We start from the raw sequence: 18,702 nt of genomic DNA on the forward strand, positions 1-18,702 counted from the left end.
GGGGCACAGGGCGTGGACCGGTGGCTTCAAATGCTTGACACCTTTTAAAAAGCGGACTATGTCCGGATGAGATGAAAGCGGAGCCCCCATCCAGGTGTCAGATGAGGGAACCAAGGGCTGCCACGTGGACGCGCAGGGAATTGTAGGCCAAACCTTTCTCCAGGCCTCTCTGTGGGAAGGACAGTATATCTGGGCTACCGAAGCGCGACGTGGATATATATGTATGGACACACACCAGGCCTCTAAAACTTTCCAGACCAGGACTAGGAGATGGAAGTAGAGATCTTTCTAGCCTTGAGAACGGTCGAAATAACATCCTCTTGGTAACCTTGTCTTCTTAACCTGCGCCTCTCAAAAGCCAGGCCGCAAGACAGAAGCGATCTGCCCGGTCGAAAAATACTGGACCCTGATGCAGAAGGTTCGGCAGATGTCCCAGGCGAAGAGGACCGCCCACCACAAGGTTGAACAAATCTGCAAACCATGGTCTTCATGGCCATTCTGGCGCTACTAAAATTACTGATCCTTGGTGGATTTCCACTCTTCGAATTACCTTCCCCGCCAGGGGCCATGGTGGGAACACAGAGCAGGTGTCAAGGCCATGGGAGGACTAGAGCATCCACTCCTTCTGCGCCATGCTCCCGTCTGCGACTGAAGAAGCACAGAGCCTTCACGTTCCTTTGAGTGGCCATCAGGTCCAGGTGGGGGGGGGTCTCCCACCGGCTGAAGTGCCACTGCTTCCTCAGAGAGTTCCCACACATGTCTGTGTGTTGACGGCTTAAGAAATCCGCTTGAACATTGTCCACCCCTGCTATGTGGGATACCGCCAGACAGGCGAGGTGGAGTTCCGCCCATGTCATCAATTTGTCCGAGAGACATGTCGGCTCCTTGTCCCTCCTTGACGATTGATGTACGCTACTGTGGTCGCGTTGTTGGAGAGTATCCTGACGGCTTGATGATGGACTAGGGGAGGAAACGCTTCAACATGAGACAAACTGCTCTGGTTTCCCGACGATTGATCGGCCATGTCGCCTGCACTGACTTCCATTGCCCCTGAGCTGATTGCATTTGACACTCTGCCCCCCCCCAGCCGGAGAGGCTGGCATCCATGGTGATGATCACCCACTTTGGGATCTCCAAGTCCACTCCCCGCAACAAGTGATCTAGATTGAGCCACCAGTTCAGGCTGACCTTGGCAACATCCCACAGCGGCAGGAGGGCTTGAAACTCCTGAGAGACTGGCTTCCAGCGGGAGAGTAAGGCTCTCTGCAAAGGGCGCATAAGTGCAAAGGCCCAAGGAACTAAATCGATAGTTGAAGCCACAGAGCCCAGAACCTGCAGGTAGTCCCATGTTGTGGGTAGTGAGAGGCCACGGAAGCACTGTACCTGAGAGATGAGGGACCGAGCCTGGTCCAGACGAAGGAAGACCTTGCCCCAATTGGTAATGAAGCGTGCTCCTAAGAAGTCGAGCGACTGTGAGGCAGTGAGGCTGCTCTTGGCGAGATTGACGACCCATCCCAGGGAGTAGAGAAGCTGCAAGACTCTGTTGACTGCCCTTTGACAAAGGTCCATGGACTTCACTCGAATTAGCCAGTCGTCCAGATAGGGATGGACAAGAATTCCCTCCCTCCGTAGAGCTGCTGCCACCACCACCATTACCTTGGTGAAGGTGCGGGGAGCAGTCGCCAGGCCGAAAGGCAGGGCCTGAACTTGAAAATGTTGACTGAGGATTTTGAAACGAAGAAAGCATTAATGCTCCTTGAGGATGGGGATGTGAAGATAAGCCTCCGTCAAGTCCAAGGATGCTAGAAATTCCCTGCGGTGTACCGCCGCTATTACGGAGAGTAATGTTTCCATCCGGAAGCGGGGGGGATCCTGAGGGCCCTGTTGACCATCTTGAGATCCAGGATCGGACGGAAGGAGTCTTCCTTTTTGGGAACTACGAAGTAGACTGAATAATGGCTTGACCCTTGCTCCGCTGGAGGCACCGGGAGGATGGCTCCTAAGGCCAGAAGTCTGTCAAGTGTCTGCCTGATGATCCGCTGCTTCTTCACTGTTCCACAGGGAGAGAAGAGAAACCTGTCTAGTAAGGGTCATGCAAAATCTAAAGCGTAGCCGTGCTGTAGTATATCGAGCACCCATTGATCCAAGGTAATTTTGACCCACTCCTCATAGAAGAGGGAGACACATCCCCCTATCCTGGGGTCGAAGAGTGGGTCAGCAAACCTTCATTGGGAAGATTTGGTAGGAGTCCCCTGAGAGAGGCCATCTCGAGGTGCTCTACGGCCACGAAAGGAATGAAACCAGGGCTGCAACCGTGAGGAAGGAGGTCTCTGGGAGGCCAGTCTTGACTGTCAGAAACACCATTATCCTCGAAAATGGCTTCTAAAGGAGCTGAATGTCCTCAAACTGTGTGGACGATCATCTGGTATTTTATGCACCTTATTTTCCAGAGGGATTTGATGATCTACTCTAGATCTTCCCCAAACAGCAACTTTCCCTTAAAAGTAGCGACCCCAACTGAGACTTGGAAGAAGAATCCGCCGACCAGTTATGGAGCCAGAGAAGGCGTCAAGCAGAGACTGCTGAAACCATTGATCTGGACAGCACACGGAGGTGGTCAAATAGAGCATCCGCTCCACAGGCTATCACAGCTTCCAGGTGCTCTGCTTGCTGCGCTTCGTCCGGCGGCAGCTCCTGCGTACTGAGGAGCTGCTGGACCTATCTGAGACCTGCCCGCTGTGTAAGGGAGCTGCAAACAGCAGCTCTGACTCCCAGGGCTGATACCTCAAAAACCCTCTTAAGGTTTATTTCGAGCGTCTGGTCTTGTAGGTCTTGCAGAGCAGCTCCCCCAGTCACCGGAATAGTAGTATGTTTTGTCACAGCCGAGACTGAGGCTCCACCTTAGGGACCTTGAGGAGCTCTAGGAATTCTTCCAGAAGAGGGTATAACTTTGTCCATAGCTCTGCCTTCCCTCAGAGAAGACTCAGGAGAATCCCATTCTCTAGACAACAATTGAAGAAGCATAGGATGAAAAGGGAAAGTTTTAGCTGGTGGTCGTAGGCCCACCAGGACGGGGTCCCCTTTCTTTGTCGTCGTACTGGGCCCTGGAGTGGGATCCTGGGGAGTCTCAATATCCAACTCTTCCAGGACATAGGGAATGAGGGGGTCTAGCTCGTCCCTCTGAAAAAGGCCTAGGACTCTAGGGATATGACCATCCATTTGTATAGAGGGAGCGGGATCATCCAGGTCTGGATTAGGCAGAGGACCCTGAGGAAGCGAATCAGGCATAACCAGATAGGGAACCACCTGGACCCTAGAAGATCCCGGAGGGACCCCTATTCCTTGAGAACCCCCTATAGGATCTAGGGGATCTACCATCCTGATTACCTTGGGGGGAGGAGCCCTGGAGCTGGATCCTGTGGCTGGCTTAGTCTGGCTAAATAGGCATTATGCAGTAAAAGAACAAAGTCGGTAGAAAAAAGCCCAGGAGGAGCTCCCGAGGGAGAAACAACAGGAGGATCCCCCGAAGATGTAGCTGGCATCGGAGGGTTAACAGGAGTCAAAATCGGCGGGGAGGGCGAAAATCCAAGGTCCCCATCTCCATCTGGCTGTGTTGGAGCAGCTGGCTCAGAGCACAAAATGGCCGCCGTTCCCGCACTCGGTGGGATCGGGGCCGACCCCCCAGCAGCCAGTCGTGTTTGCGATTGCGAAGCAGGATGCCCCGACAGCCTTGAAGGAACTTCCCCACAGGGAGACACCTTACACATAAGCCTTCCCGAGAGAGCTGTTGCGCAGGCTCTCTACAGGCACTGCACCTCGTGGAATGTGGCATGAAGGCGGGAGCCGAGCTGCTATAAAGAAAAACAAACTCGGAAGGCTGTCAGGAGTGGGTAAGTAAAGGGGCCTCCGCTCAGCAAGAAAACGACCTATATATTTTTTTTTTAAAAAATAAGACAGAGGAATGACGCCTCTCTGTCCGCGCTGCCCTGAGGTATTTGGCCTCTCAAGACAGCGGGTTGTTTCTGTGGGGGAGAGGCCGGACCACCAGCAATCACCCCAGGAGGATAAAAGGAAAGGGGGGAGAGGTCGGACTACAGACAGTCACCCCAGAATAAATCTCAAACTGTGAGGAGAAAAAGTCACAGAACTTACCCCCAAACAGTGCACAGAATTAAGAAAAAACACAACTAGCGGTTCTATTTGAAAGCTTCAGAAGGCTGAAGACTGAATAAAACTCCTCACTAATCTTTTTTTTTTTCTTTTTAAAGTTGATCCATCCAAAACAGAGAAAAGCAAAAGAGTATAAGAGAAAAAAAATCAATTAAAGTATCTTTTCAGAAATTTACTGGGGAACCGCAGGTTCTGCCACCCTCATCTGCTAGTGTCAGAGAAATACTGAAGGGACGCAGAGGGTGCACTAGTTTATGAGAGGGCACCCTTCAAATTTTTCTCTGACTCCATCTGCTGGAAGAGGGACATAACCACTGTCTGGACTGATCCAGGTACATACAGGAGCACCTTTTTCTTACAGGTAATGCCTTTCTATGCAGTCCAGCATTCTTTTGGCTTTAGTTATTGCCTTGTCACATTGCTTTGCCATCTTTAGATCTCCAGACACAATTACCCCAAGATCCCTCTCGGTCCATGCACATCAGTCTTTCATACCCCATCACATACAATTCTTCTGGATTACTGCACCTCAGATGCATGACTACACTTTTTGTCCACCTCAACCAGGGACCTAACCCCCCCCCCCCCCCCCCCATTTTTTTTTTAAAATTTAAAATGTATTATCCAGTATATTGTAAAGCTTACAAACAGTAGATTAAATAGAGATGAGAACAGCAGTACAAAACATATATTTAAACCTATGCCATCTGCTGGAGACAGAGAAATACTGAGGGACTGCAGGTGCCACACTAGGTTAAGAAGCAGTTATCAGAAAGCTTTTCTTCTCTGTCTCTATCTACTTATAAAGAGGCAATTCATGCAACCCCCACTTCCATTTTTCTTTTCAAAATCACTCGACTATTTCTTTTTTTTTTAAGATATCACTATCTCTGTCATTGAGAACTGTTTTGTCACCTCAATCTACAAGAAACTTATGGATAAAAATGCCCTTCTCCACTATAACTTTCATTACCCCAAATCTCTCCCACCGAACATGCCTATTGTACAATGTTATCGCCTTCGCTGTCTATGCTCTACTCGGGAGGAAACTTTAGCCCATGCTAGCTCGGTGTCTGATAACTTCCTTTACATAAGAACATAAGGTATGCCATACTGGGTCAGACCAAGGGTCAATCAAGCCCAGTATCCTGTCTCCAACAGTATCCAATCCAAGTCAGAAGTTCCTGGCAAGTACTCAAACATTAAATAAATACCATGCTACTAATGCTACCAAAAATCAGTGGCTATTCACAATTGATTAATAATAGTTTATGGATTCTCCTTTGGGAACATATCCAAACCTTTTTAAAACCCAGCTACACTAGCTGCCTTAGCCACATCCTCTGGCAATGAATTCCAGAACTTAATTGTGTGTGGAGTGAAAAAGAATTTTCTCCAATTAGTTTTTAAATGCGCTACTTGCTAATTTCATGGAGTGTCTCCTAGTCACATTTACACGTTCAAGTCCTTTCATGATTTTGTAGGCCTCTATCATATCCCCTCCCAGCTGTCTCTTCTCCAAGTTGAACAGCCATAACCTCTTTAGCCTTTCCTCATAGGGGAGCTCTTTCATGCCTGTTTATCATTTTGGTCGCCCTTCTTTGTACTTTTTCCAGTGCAACTAAATCTTTCTTTTGAGATGCAGTTACCAGAACTGTATACAGTATTCAAGGAACAGTCTTACCATGGAGCGATACAGAGGCTTTATAATATCCTCCGTTTTATTCACCATTCCAGAGATGACAGTTTAAGCTAAGGGAATGTGTGTTTGCACGTTGTACCTACCTCTGTTGCTAGAATATACACTAAAAGTTGTATGAGATGAGTGCAGATTTATACACAGATAGTTTGGTGCGAGTTGCATGGGTAGAATTGTACAAGATGTTTAAGCTTTCCTCAGCTCAGTTTTCTATGGTTGCTTTATGGGTGATGCTAGTTGTGGTAGTGGGTTCTTACCTCCAGGGCTAAATCCCGGTCTTTGATTCTTAATCTCAGTTTATTCATTATGGTTTCATTCAGCTCAGGGTTTTTTTCCAAGTTCTGCTGATACTGCAGATGGTCGGCAAGATCCTAAAAAGGAAAAATAAAATACGTATCACTACCACAACCAGCTCAGGGTTTTTTTCCAAGTTCTGCTGATACTGCAGATGGTCGGCATGATCCTAAAAAGGAAAAATAAAATACGTATCACTACCACAAGGGGGAACACACAGTAAAAAATCCTCAGTTGGAAGTACAAAGAAGAGAGGGTGCCTCACCTTCCAGAAATAGTCAGGAATGAGAGGATTCACCAACAGGATCAGTTCCCAAAGTAGAATTTGTTTGATTTAAAAATATTTGCTTATTCCAATGTTCAAGGCAAGTACATATAAACAAATCATAATCACTCAACTAAAAATTTACATAATCTATTTCATTATCAGCAAAGGTGCCCCTACTGCACCAAACTTGCCCTGATATCAGTATGCAGGACACCTCCACTGCTGACCAAAGACCCTGGGCAGAACAACCCAGGCACACCAACCCCCAGCCCTTGAGGATGGCATCTGTGATCACCCAGTCCGTGGCTTCCAGGTCCATTCCCTTCTCCATGTTGCTTCTCGATAGCCACCATAAAAGACTGGATCTGGATTCTCCTAGAAAAGGCAACAGCATATGATACTCCTCCGACAACGGATTGCACCTGGATAAAAGTGATTTCTCTCATGCATATTTATTGTGGATATCCTGAAAATCTGACTGGCTGGGAGGTCCCCAGGACAGGGTTGGGAACCACTGGTCTAGGCAATGGAGCCCAGTACCTGTATGTAGTCCCAGACCTTTGGCACTGACAGACTCAAAAGCCGCTATACCTGTGCTTGCAACTTTGTCAACCTGTCTGCTATCAGGAATACCGTGCCCTGCTTAGTGAAGCAGGCTCCTAGATATACCAATGACTGAAATGGAACCAGGTGTCTCTTTGCCACATTGATCACCCACCCCAGAGAACAGAGGGTGTTCATCACTTGTTGCACTGACTGAATGCACTCCTCCTCCTCCGTTTTCACCCAAATAAGCCAATCGTCTAGATATGGATGTACCAGGATCCCTTCCTGTCTCTCAAGGCTGCCACCACTATAACCATCATTTTTGTGAAGGTTCGGGAAGCCGTAGCCAACCCAAAGGGAAGAGCCTGAAACTGGAAGTGCCACCCCAGTACCATGAATCGGAGAAACTTCTGATGGTCCTTTTGAATGGGAATATGGAGGTAGGCTTTGGTCAGATCTAGGGACGCTAGGAACTCCCCCTTACGGATTGCTGCTATTAATGTACACAGTGTCCTCATCCGGAAACACGGTACCCGCAAGGCTACATCTACCTTTTACAAATCCAAAATGGGACGAAAGGTGCCCTCCTTTTTGGGTACCACAAAATAAATGGAGTATCTTCCCTGTCCCTGCTCGCTCAGCGGAACCAGAATCACAACTTCTAAGTTTAGCGACCTTTTGCAGAGTCCCCTCCACTGTGCCCCTTTTGCTGCAAGATGAGCAGTGGACATCCAAAAAGGCTTCTCTGACCGGGTGCGAAAATTCTAAGGCATAACCATCTCTTACAACCTCCAGAACAAAGGTGATATTGGTCCACTCCTTGTTTAAAAAAAAAAAAAAAAAAAAAAAAGGGCCAACCCGCCCCCTACCAATTCCAGTGAGGAGTGGATGGGCCTGGCTTCATTGTGAGGCCTTACCCACCTCCGGAGGATCTGCCAGTGCCCCAAAAGGGCTGCTGATGTCCTGATGACTGCTTAGACCCCAAGGTTGTGGCCCCTCTTCCTGGTCGAAACCTCCTTGAATCCCGAAACTGGGACGGAAAGACCTTCTTAGTGCTCTTATCCTAGGGCAGCCTGTTCCCTTTGGATTCCCTAAGGGACCATCAGCTGATCCAGATCCTCCCCAAATAGCAGTTTCCCCTTAAAAGGGAGATCGCACAGCTTGGCCACGGACCACATGTCTGCCGACCAATTGCGTAACCATAGAAGCCATTGCCATACTCCTGGTGGACATATGCACCAAATTGTACAATGCAGCTGCCACAGACCACTCCAGCCAAGTCAACTGGATGGGACTAATCGTCCCGACAGACACCTGCTCTTGAGCCTTCTGAATCCAGCACAAGCAGGCCCGCTGCATCATGCTTGCGCACACCGCAGCTCGAAGGCTTAAAGCAGACACCTCAAACAAGCGCTTGAGCTGAATCTCCAACTTGCAGACCTGAACATCCTTAAGTGTAGCTGAACCCGCAACTGGGATAGTGGTCTTCTTCATCACTGCCGAGTACGCTGCATCTACCTTAGGAGTCTTTAGGTGATCCAAATGCTCCTCCTTCCAAGGATAAAGCTTCACCATAGCCCTATTGACCTTCAAGCCCGTTTCTGGGAAATCCCACTCCCAGCTGACCAACTTCTGTATCTTCTTAGGCAATAAAAAGGCCATAGGAGGACCCTGCACACCTTCATTAACAGACTCCTCCTGAGTCCGCTTAACCCCCAATTCCTCCAACACCTGAGGAATGAGAGGCCGCAACTCCTCTTTCTTAAACAGCCGGACCACCCAAGGGTCATCCACCTCAGGATCATGAATCTGACCCCCAACTGGCTCCCCATCTGGGTCCATACCCTGTGGTGATGCAGGATCCGGCATCTCATCCGAGTCTTCCAGGTCCCTGGAGGCTCCATCTGCCCCGGCACAGCACAACCCCAGGTGCTTCAATAAATCCCCAGAACTGCCCGCCAATGTCATCCTTGGTCTTTTGGGTGAGACTGGACCTCTTGACTCCTATGCCCTTCCTAGCCAGGAAGGCTCTGTGAAGCTGAAGTACAAACTCCAGGGAAAACTCCTCCGGATCATCAGTCCCCTGTGCAAGGAGATTATCCCCCCCGAGTCTGCTCCCTCCTCATGGCCATTCTCCACATCCTACACCACAGGAGAGAGAGAAGGAGGGGAATCGCCGGAGTCCCAGCCAGGAACAACCCCCTGACCACAATCCTCCGCAGGCTCAGTGGGAAGGTAGGTCCCCCCATACCAGCACAGCTCCTGAGCTGCGGGAGGCCTTCCTGGCCTTTGTCCCCCTGCGGAGGATCCCTCCCCTCCCAAAGCACAGCCTGTGCAGAGGGAACGGGAAGAGAGTCGAGCCGACCAGAGCCTGCAGATCCTGCACACCACCATACGCGATTGTGCCACTATAGTGCCACGCGGTCACACCGCCACAAGGTAGGCCGCATCATGAGGGAATCTCTTCAGCACTAAGCAATTGCAAGTGGAGTGCGGGAAGTCCCAGCAAGCTGAGCGACATGTGCCAAAGAAAAAAAAATGTAGCTGCAAAGCGCAAGTTTTCCCACTAGGGGGGGAAAAAAACCAAACAAAAAACCCAAAAAACAACCCGCAGTACTTTCACCGTGGGGATGTGTTTCGTCCCGGTCACTGAGCAGTCGACCAAATCTCCTGGCTGACCACTACTGCCTGCACTGTCAGTTCCTAGTTTCTTTTTTTTGTAAACAAAAGGAACAAAAGGGTACTTCCCTTTACCAAGGCAGCGGTGGCAGGAGAGGACTACGGGGACCAAGAGGGAGCCAGTCCCCTGGCTATCAAGGTTTCCAGCACTGCGAGCAACTACAAGGGGTATCCAACCCCCAATTCACCCAGCTCCACCCGAAGCATGGCCCACAAAGGAACCTAGTACCTCGGGGAGCTGTTCCAACATCTTGTCTCCAAGAACTGCAGGTTTGCACTGCTATTATCTGCTGGAGACAGAGAAATATTGAGGAACTGCAGGTAGCACTCTCAGTTATGTAGCAGTTCCTCAAATTTTTGTTCTCTGCCTCCATCTGCTGGTAGGGATGTAAAACCTACTTGTCTGGATTGATCTGGGTATGTTCAGGAAATGGAAAGTTGTACAAAAGCCTAAAAGTTTTACAACTTTTATATTTATTTCACTCACACTTTTTCTATATTTCACGATACAATGAAGATGGTGTGGCAGTACTGCAAATGAGGACCACTTGGTGCATCCAGTCTCCCCAATTGCCCCTGCCTAAACTAGCCTAAGATGGAGGTATCCCAGCTTTCAATCATACAAAGTGATGATAGACTCTGTGAAAGCAGAAATGTCTCCCACAACACATGAGATGGATGAGAGTTCAGAGAATGAGAAGAGAAAAAAAAAAGAACATTTTCCCTAGTCTAATCTGGATTTGATTGGTGCCAATATAGAAATTAGCTTTTGGGGGAAGGGGATGGGGGGGTCAGGAAAATAAAAATGCTGCCTAAAAAACAAATAAGCTGGAAGTTCTGCAGGTATTCTCTGAATCACAACAAAGAGTTATGGGTAATTTGAAGAGGATATAATATTTTATTTTCGCTTAACCATGAATTTGATTCAACTAGGACTATAAATGACTTTCAACTAATATTCTGTAACTGTTGAGTTAGAACTTGCTCTGTAATCCATCTTGAGGCCACTTGTGGAAAATGGATAAATATCATGTCTAGAAATTACTACAACTCACCTGTAGAAGTTGCTCCTTCTGACACAGCATTTCCTTCAGATGTTGAATGTTCCGCTCTAGGGCCAGGACCTCTGAGCTCTTTCTTTGTTCCAAGAACTCAAATTGAAGCTTTTTATCTTGTAGCTCATACTGTAGATCATGCAAAGCAGCATGTAATTCCTGAAAATACAGACAGTCAGTGCATGGTTCCCTCAACTTCACTAATTCATGAGAATAAAGATACTGCCTTTGGTGCACATGGCTAAAGCAGGGCACTGTCTGGGAATCCCCTCAGGGCATGCTGCCAATGTGGGGCAACACCTGAAAAATTTCAATTCATTTAATTTACTAAAATGTTATATTCCGCTGGTAAAACATGTTATACAGGCAGTAAAACAAATTAAAATTAACATACAAATCAAATCAAACATAACATTATTAAACAAAGCAAAACAAAACAAATTACTCCAACTACACAAAAACAAAAAATATGGAGCATAAGCAAATGACAATGGCAGTATAAAATCAATTAAAATATCAATTATGATCGGAATGAACATGCAAAAAACCTAAGATGACTGATTTCAAAACAAAATAGGATATAAGACTAACAAGATATGCTGGAGACTAACATAAGTTACTAAATCAAGTCATGATAAACTTTTTTTTCTTTTAAACCAAAACAGGTTTTAACATCCTTCCTAAATTTTAAGTAATTCACTTCCAAATATCAAAAAGCAAGGAGTTCCATAAAATTGGAGTCTGATGCTGAAAGAAGACTTCCTTTTGGAAACTAAATGGATGACAGATGGTGCTAACAAGGCACTCAGGCCAAAGGCATGATTGAGGCACTTAAAATAGTTTACAATTGAAGCACACTTCCCACCCAACCACCCCCTCCCCTCAAAAGAGAGACAACACCATCTGCCAATCTTTTCCTCCGTCACAACACTGCCATCACATTGTTACAGTTGGTAGAGATTCCAGTTTGCCATGAGGTGATCTGTTCTCTTTATAATATATACTGGTGTGCTGTTACTCTGGAGTTCTTCCAGATATGTTTTTAAATTGCATTGGACTGAGTATCTAGACTCAGAGAACCAGAGAGGCAGATTTAGCCTGGAATAGCTCAGATGAGGTGAAACAGAATCTAGATATGCTTGTAGATAAATTCAGATGGCAGCAGTAAAGGGATTAAGAGACTGGATGAAAGATATTGACAGGGGGAAGGGGGGAATCTAATGTTGGTTTCAGTATGGCAATTTATGTGCTCCTCTACCCAAAGTAAGAGAGAATAAGACAGGAAAACAGATAGGCAGACTGCATGGACTAATTGATCCTTATCTGCAGTCATCTGTGTTTATTTCATTTGTATTCCACCTATATTAACAATATGTTAAGCTAAACGGTACACAATAAAACAAAAACAATAAGAGTATTATGTTACTCTTAACTTTAGAGCACCATGACGAGCATCTTCACAATAAAACTCTGAAAAAAATGCTTGCTTGGGTCTCTAAAATGTCACTTTCTGGATCACTGCTCTGCACTGAATGTGGATCTTCAGGGGAGTAATTTTTTAATGCTGTTTAATGCCTTTGGGCCTGCATTAGAATACTTTTTTTTCTTATGCAAGTGCATCCTCTTGAGTACCAGTACGAATTTCAAGTAGTCTGGGAAGCTGCACTATATATCCCAAGTTACCTGATTGTGTTTCCATGTTGTCTCTTTCTGTAACTGTGCTTCCTGAATATCTGCCTCAAGCAACTGATGATGTCTCTTTGCATCAGCCAACTGGTGTTCCTTCTGCCGTAATGCCCTCTGACCTTTCTGCAGCTCTTGTTGAGTACATATCAAGGTATCCTCCATGTCCAAGAGCTTAGCTTGCTGCTGGAAAGAGCAGCTCTCTGGAATCTGGCAAGGAAAAACAGATAGGTTTGAATGAACTGTTCCGAGAGCTGATAAAGCAAAATTGTTGACTTTTAACATGCATTCTCTGAAGGCAACAGCCACACAAGTAGGTAATGTGACCGTGCCTGGTGCTGAGTGGCCAGAACTTTACAGAGCATGTACATGACCTTCCACACTGTGTTAGTCCCACAGCTTCTTTCAGTTCCCATGTCAGCCAAGCTTATAGAAGGAAGGATCAATTTTCAAGGGAAGATGAGAGGATTTTGTGACTGGTGAACTGCTGTCTTCAGAGAACACCTCTTAGATAGCCACCTTGCCTTCTCTGAAAACAAGCAGATTTACTAGTCATACAAATAGGATTCCCTAGCTAAGGATTGCCTTCAATGAAAAAGGGGTGGGGGTAACATGACAAAGATTGCCAACAGGTGATTGAAGTCTGGGGGAAAAAAAAGGTTTTTGGGTGGAGAATGCATTTTCTCCGGCTGAGGAGAGCGCTCAGAAGGGAGATTTGAAAAGTAGTCCCCCCCTCCAGATCTATCATCAGTACAGAAACGTGTAAAACACTAGGATTCCTTGAATATTGAATCTTCTACATATTTAACAGTTAAGGAGGGTTGAGATAGCCCTGGAAAAACTGGTTCAGTGAGGCCTCAGCACTGGAAGTCGAGTGCCCACTTCCACCATATCCAGACTTTCAGAGCTGTGTATCAAGCAGCTGTGTAGTGTTGGAAGTTGCGTCAGAGTCTGTGCTTGTTGCCTTCAGGGGAGATTGTGAATTAGCTTGACTGTTGGGTCTATGCTTAGAGAAAGGCGCTGAAGAGGCTGAGGGCTTCTTCAGTTAGGCCTGTCTACTAGTATGACCATTGTCAACTTCCAGGCTATATGTAAAGCCTTCAGGGTCAGTTTCTTCAAACAAGGCTTTTCATTGTTAATCTGATCTATCTGGATTAAAGATTTCACAACCATTACTACTGTGGTCTTTCCCCAAGGCAAATGTAGCACGCTTTGGGATGGTGAGCAATAAACATCTTTCGTGAGCACTTGGGACAGAATTTAAAATAATCTGAGACTTGCTCAACACTATCATTTCTTGCTGAAAAATTGGAAGGTGGTTTGATTCATAGGAAACATAAAAAAAACTTAATGAAGGGCAGACAAAAAGGAAAATTGGATTTTATTTTCTAATTTTCATTCCTGTAGTACCACAGATCAGTCCATAAGCCTGGGTTTTGCCTCCCTGCCAACAGATGGAGACTCTGTACATAACCCAGTGTACCACCTGCAGTCCCCTCAGTCTTGACCTGTACCCAAGACAAGATCAACTTCTAGGCAAACTCCCTCCCCCTCCAAAGAGCCGGAGGAAGGTGTAGTTGCCCAAAAAGATCATGGAAAACTCATTTCCCAAATTTAACATAAGCGATCAGCATTGAAAATCTCCAACAACCCCGCACTATATACAAAGCAACAGCATGAGCAGCTCACTCTTTCCCCACCAGTAAAAGGACTGATCTCTGGACTAATCTGGGGTACTACAGGAATGAAAATTAGCAGGTAAGAACCAACTTTTCCTTTCCCTGTACATACCCAGATCAGTCCAGATTCCTGGGATGTACCTAAGCTCCCCTTAACTCAGGTGAGACCTGGAGAGTTCAGCTTGTAGAATACTTTCAAAGCAGCACATGGAAGCCGGACATCCAAGCGATAATGCCTAGCAAAAGTGTGCAACGACTTCCCAGTAGCCGCCCTGCAAATTTCATGCGGAGACACCTGTTGTGATTCAGCCCAGGTGGTCACCTAAGAACGTTTCGAGTGCACCCCTAACCCCCCGGCACTGGGCACCCTTTAGAAACCTACGTCGACTTGATCATGTCCTTCAGCCACTGCGCAGCTGTAGCCTTAGACACCTTACTTCCCTTCTTTGAACCACTCCATAGTACAAAGAGGTGATACGATGTATAAAGAGGTGATCGGATCTATTGAAATCATTAGTGAACTTTACATACATCAAAAATGCGCTTCTCTTCTCTCCCTTCTCTACCATGTAACCCGTTACGCTAGTTACTGTTCTCTGTACTCCCGTTCCTTGCCCGTTTATTGTACTTTCTACCTATTGTATGATGTAAACCGACATGATGTACCCTCTAATGTTGGTATAGAAAAGCCGCTAAATAAATAATGCATGCTTCCCGCCTAAGCTCCCCTGTGTGAGGTATAGAGGAATCTAAATCTGGCAAGTTCTATTGCCTGACTAAGATGGAACGCTGAGACTATCTTAGACAGAAAAGAAGGCACCATGCATAAAGATTCCCCCAAATCAGAAATCTGTAGGAACGGATCTTGACACGACAGCGCCTGAAGCTCCGAAATTCTCCTGGTTGAATAAATAGCCATGAAGGAAACCACTTTAAGAGCCAAGTCTTTAAAAGTATCCCTCTTTAGTGGTTTAAACTGAGCCTCACACAATTCTCTAAGGACTAGATTCAGATTCTAAGATAGACATATGTTCCACACCTGAGAAGGCAAGTTCTTACCTCCCTGAAAGAATCATGTAACATCTGGATGTGCAGACAGAATACCCTTGCACCTTACTCCAGAGACAATGCAATGTCACTACCTAGACGCTCAGAAAGTTAAAGGCCAGTCCCTTGACCAAAACATTCTTATAGAAAAGCCAAAACATGCAACACTAGAGCCTCAACAGGCTGCACTCAATCAACAGCAGACCAGGACTCGCCCTCCAAATTCACATATATGCCAAGGATATAGAAGGTCTCCTAGCCTGCAATAAGGTGGAAATAACTACTTTGGAATATCCCTTCTCAGAAGAGAAGCAGCAAGAGAGAAGTGAGCCGCCTGACTTGAAAACATTGGGCCTTGGTAGGGAAGTGTCGACTGATGTCCAAACCTCAGCGGCCCACTATAGTCATGTTGATCAGATATAGGAACCATGGTTGACATGGGCTCTCTGGAGCTACCAGGATCACGTTGTCTGGATGTTTCTTTACCCGCCATAATCCCTTGTCCAACAGAAGCCGCAGAGGGAAGACAAAGAATAATCCCTTGAGTCCATGGCAGAACCAGAGCATTAATTCCTTCCGTACAGTGTTCTCTTTGGCGGCTGTAAAATCACAATGCCTTCGTGTTCTCTTTGGTCACCATTAGGTCTATATGGGGATACCGCCAACCTCCGTGAATGAGACACATCACTACCTCCAACAGCTCCCACTTCCAGGGGTCTAACTTTCTCAGACTAAGAAAATCTGCCTGAACGTTGTCCACCCCGGCAATGTGAGACACTGCCATCCACTCCAAGTACTGCTCTGCCCAGAGAATCAACTACTGGGCTTCTCAAGCCACCGCCTGATTCTTGGTTCCATCTTGACGGTTGATATGGGCCACCATCGTCACATTGTTTGATAGGATCTGTACAGGATGGCCGCGTACCCGAGGCATACAAGCAAGCAACGCAAAACGCACTGCTCTCTTCTCTGTTTGATAGACCATGAGGTTTCCTGTTTTGACTACTGATCCTGCGTAGACTGATCTTGTCACATTGCCCTCCTTCAGGAGAGGCTTGCATCTGTGGCGACTACTGATGTGAGTAAGCCACACTCGAAATTGGTGTAAATAAGCCACCACAAAAAAAGACTGTCCCTGGATTCCCCCTCTAATGGAAGAGGAAAATCTTCCAATAACAGATTTCAGTGGGAAAGAGCAGCCCCCTGCAGAGGCCACATATGTGCAAACACCCAATGCATTAATTCCAAAGTTGATGCCATAGAACTCAAGATCTGTAAATAGTCCCAGATCCTGGGCACCGGAAGCTCTAGCAAATGCTGAATCTTACTCTGCAATTTCAGCAATCTCTCTCCGTGAGAATCACTATATGCCAGTGTGTCGAACTGAGCTCCCAGATACTCCAGAGTTTAAGAGGGGACTAAATAGCTCTTTGCTAGGTTCACCACCCATCTTAGAGACTTCAAGTATATCAGTATATTTTGTACTGATTCTTGACAGAGTTCCTCCGATTTTGCTTGAATGAGCCACAGAAGCACCAATACACCCTCCTTTTCCAATGCAGCCACCACCACCACTATTACCTTGGTTAAGGTACACAGAGCCATTGCCACCCAACGGGAGGGGCTCAAAACAAAAAATGTTCCCATACGACCATGAAGCTTGGGAATCTGTGGTGCTCTGGCCTGATGGCTATGTGCAGATATGTCTCTGTCAAGTCTAGAGATATCAACCACCGCTATGACAGACCTCAGAACCTCCATGCGGAAGGGGAACCTTGACAGCCGCATTTACCTTTGTTAAATCAAACATTGGCTGAAAAGGAAAATTGGTTCTTACCTGCTAATTTTTGTTCCTGTAGTATCACAGATCAGTCCAGACTCCTGGGTTTTGCCTCCCCCCCAGCAGATGGAGACAGGGAAGTTTTAATGGACTCCGCCCTATACCCCTGAGGTGCCACCTAGAGTCTGTCAGTATTACACTGACTGATTCAAACGAAAAGACACCACTTTCGGCAGAAAGGAGGGAACTGTTCTTAAGGAGACTCCTGCTTCAGAAATCCGTAAGAAGGGCTCCCTGCAAGATAAGACCTGAAGTTCGGAAACACGCCTTGCTGAGGAGATAGCCACAAGAAAAACGACCTTCAATGTCAGATTCTTCAGGGTTTCTTGTTTCAATGGCTCAAAAAGAGCATTACAAAGGGTGCAGAGAACCAGACTGAGTTTCCACGAAGGACAGGGGTTCCGGACAGGAGGACGCAAATGCTTAGCCCTTCTCAGAAAACGAGCCACATCTGGATGAGATAGTAGCGCAACCCCCTGCACCTTTCCACGAAAATAACCAAGGGCTGCCACCTGAACTCGTAGGGAATTAAACACCAAAGAAGATTGGCGGCCAGGACCCTCTCGAAAGGACGAACTGGACCATGAAGAGCAAAAACATCGATTTCCCCAAAATCTCGCCTGTTGAGGAAAGGATCCTCTCCGTCCTGGGTCTATCCTCCTGCAACTTATGGACTTTATTCTCCCCCAGAGATTTTATTATGTCCTCCAATTGTTGCCCGAAAAGCAGCTTACCCTTGAAGGGTAAGGAACCCAGGTGAGCTTTAGACGAAACATCTGCAGCCCAGTATCTAAGCCAGAGGAGCCTGCGGGCAGACACGGCCGAGACCATAGTCCTGCCAGAAGTCCGTAACAGATCATAAATCGCGTCAGCACTGTAAGCTACTGCCGCCTTCAGGCGCCCCGCTTGCACCGCCTCATTCGCAGAAAGGGATGCTGCTGCTTGCAAATCCTGCACCCAGCAGAGACTGGCTCGTAGCGCGAAACTGCTGCACATAGCGGCCCGGACCTCTAGGGCGGAGACCTCAAAAATCTTAAAGTTGCAACTCCAATTTGTGATCCTGCAAATCCTTCAGGGCAGTGGCTCCTGTTACTGGAATGGTGGTTTTCTTAGTCACTGCCGAGACCGCGGCGTCCACCTTAGGGACCTTAAGGAGGTCCAGCGCTTCCTCCAGAAGCTGGTATAACTTGTCCATAGCCCGATTTACCCTTAAACCAAGGTCCGGAGTGTCCCACTCCTTAAAACAAAAGATCCATAACTGATATGAAACGGAAAGGATCGAGCTGGACCCCTGAGCCCCACCATCACCGGATCCATAGCCCCAAACCGTGATGCCTCCAGAGGAACCTCAATGCCCAGCTCCTCCAGAATGGCGGGATAAGTGGACCTAGTTTATCCCTTCTGAACAGGCAGACCACTTTGGGATCATCGCCTCCACTAGAGGCGTGCCCACTGGCTTGGCCTGCTGGAGCTGGTAATCCTGATCCGCATCTGGTCCCTCACCAAGGGCATGCGGAGGAGACTCCGCTTCATCCGCATCGTCCGTATCTGAACTGTCCACCAGACCGGAAGGGGACCGGAGAGGGCGTTTGGCCTTGGGGGCTTCTATGCCACTGTGTGACTTGTTACACTTGTGGAGTGATGAGGCTCCTGTCCCAGCCCCCAGCAACGCCGGTACCTCACGGGGTACCTTAGTACCCTGGCTCTTTGCTGTTTTCCGTGCTTTGAAGGCTTTATGCAGC

At 47.1% G+C, this 18,702-nt stretch overlaps 1 protein-coding gene across 8 annotated transcripts in view; it reads right to left on the reverse strand.

Annotated features, from left to right (window-relative positions):
* PDE4DIP (phosphodiesterase 4D interacting protein) overlaps positions 1–18,702 on the reverse strand; it is a 237,109-nt gene that overhangs the window by 111,832 nt on the left and 106,575 nt on the right. For all 8 annotated transcript variants that reach the window (XM_029618266.1, XM_029618265.1, XM_029618264.1 and 5 more), the window contains 3 exons: positions 12,395–12,604; positions 10,712–10,870; positions 6,127–6,240 (listed from right to left, as the gene is read on the reverse strand). In XM_029618266.1, coding sequence (XP_029474126.1) covers positions 6,127–6,240; positions 10,712–10,870; positions 12,395–12,604 — 483 coding nt within the window. The remainder of the gene's footprint in view (positions 1–6,126; positions 6,241–10,711; positions 10,871–12,394; positions 12,605–18,702) is intronic.

Source organism: Rhinatrema bivittatum, chromosome 10 (genome assembly GCF_901001135.1).
Source record: "Rhinatrema bivittatum chromosome 10, aRhiBiv1.1, whole genome shotgun sequence".
Classification (NCBI taxonomy): Eukaryota; Metazoa; Chordata; class Amphibia; order Gymnophiona; family Rhinatrematidae; genus Rhinatrema; species Rhinatrema bivittatum.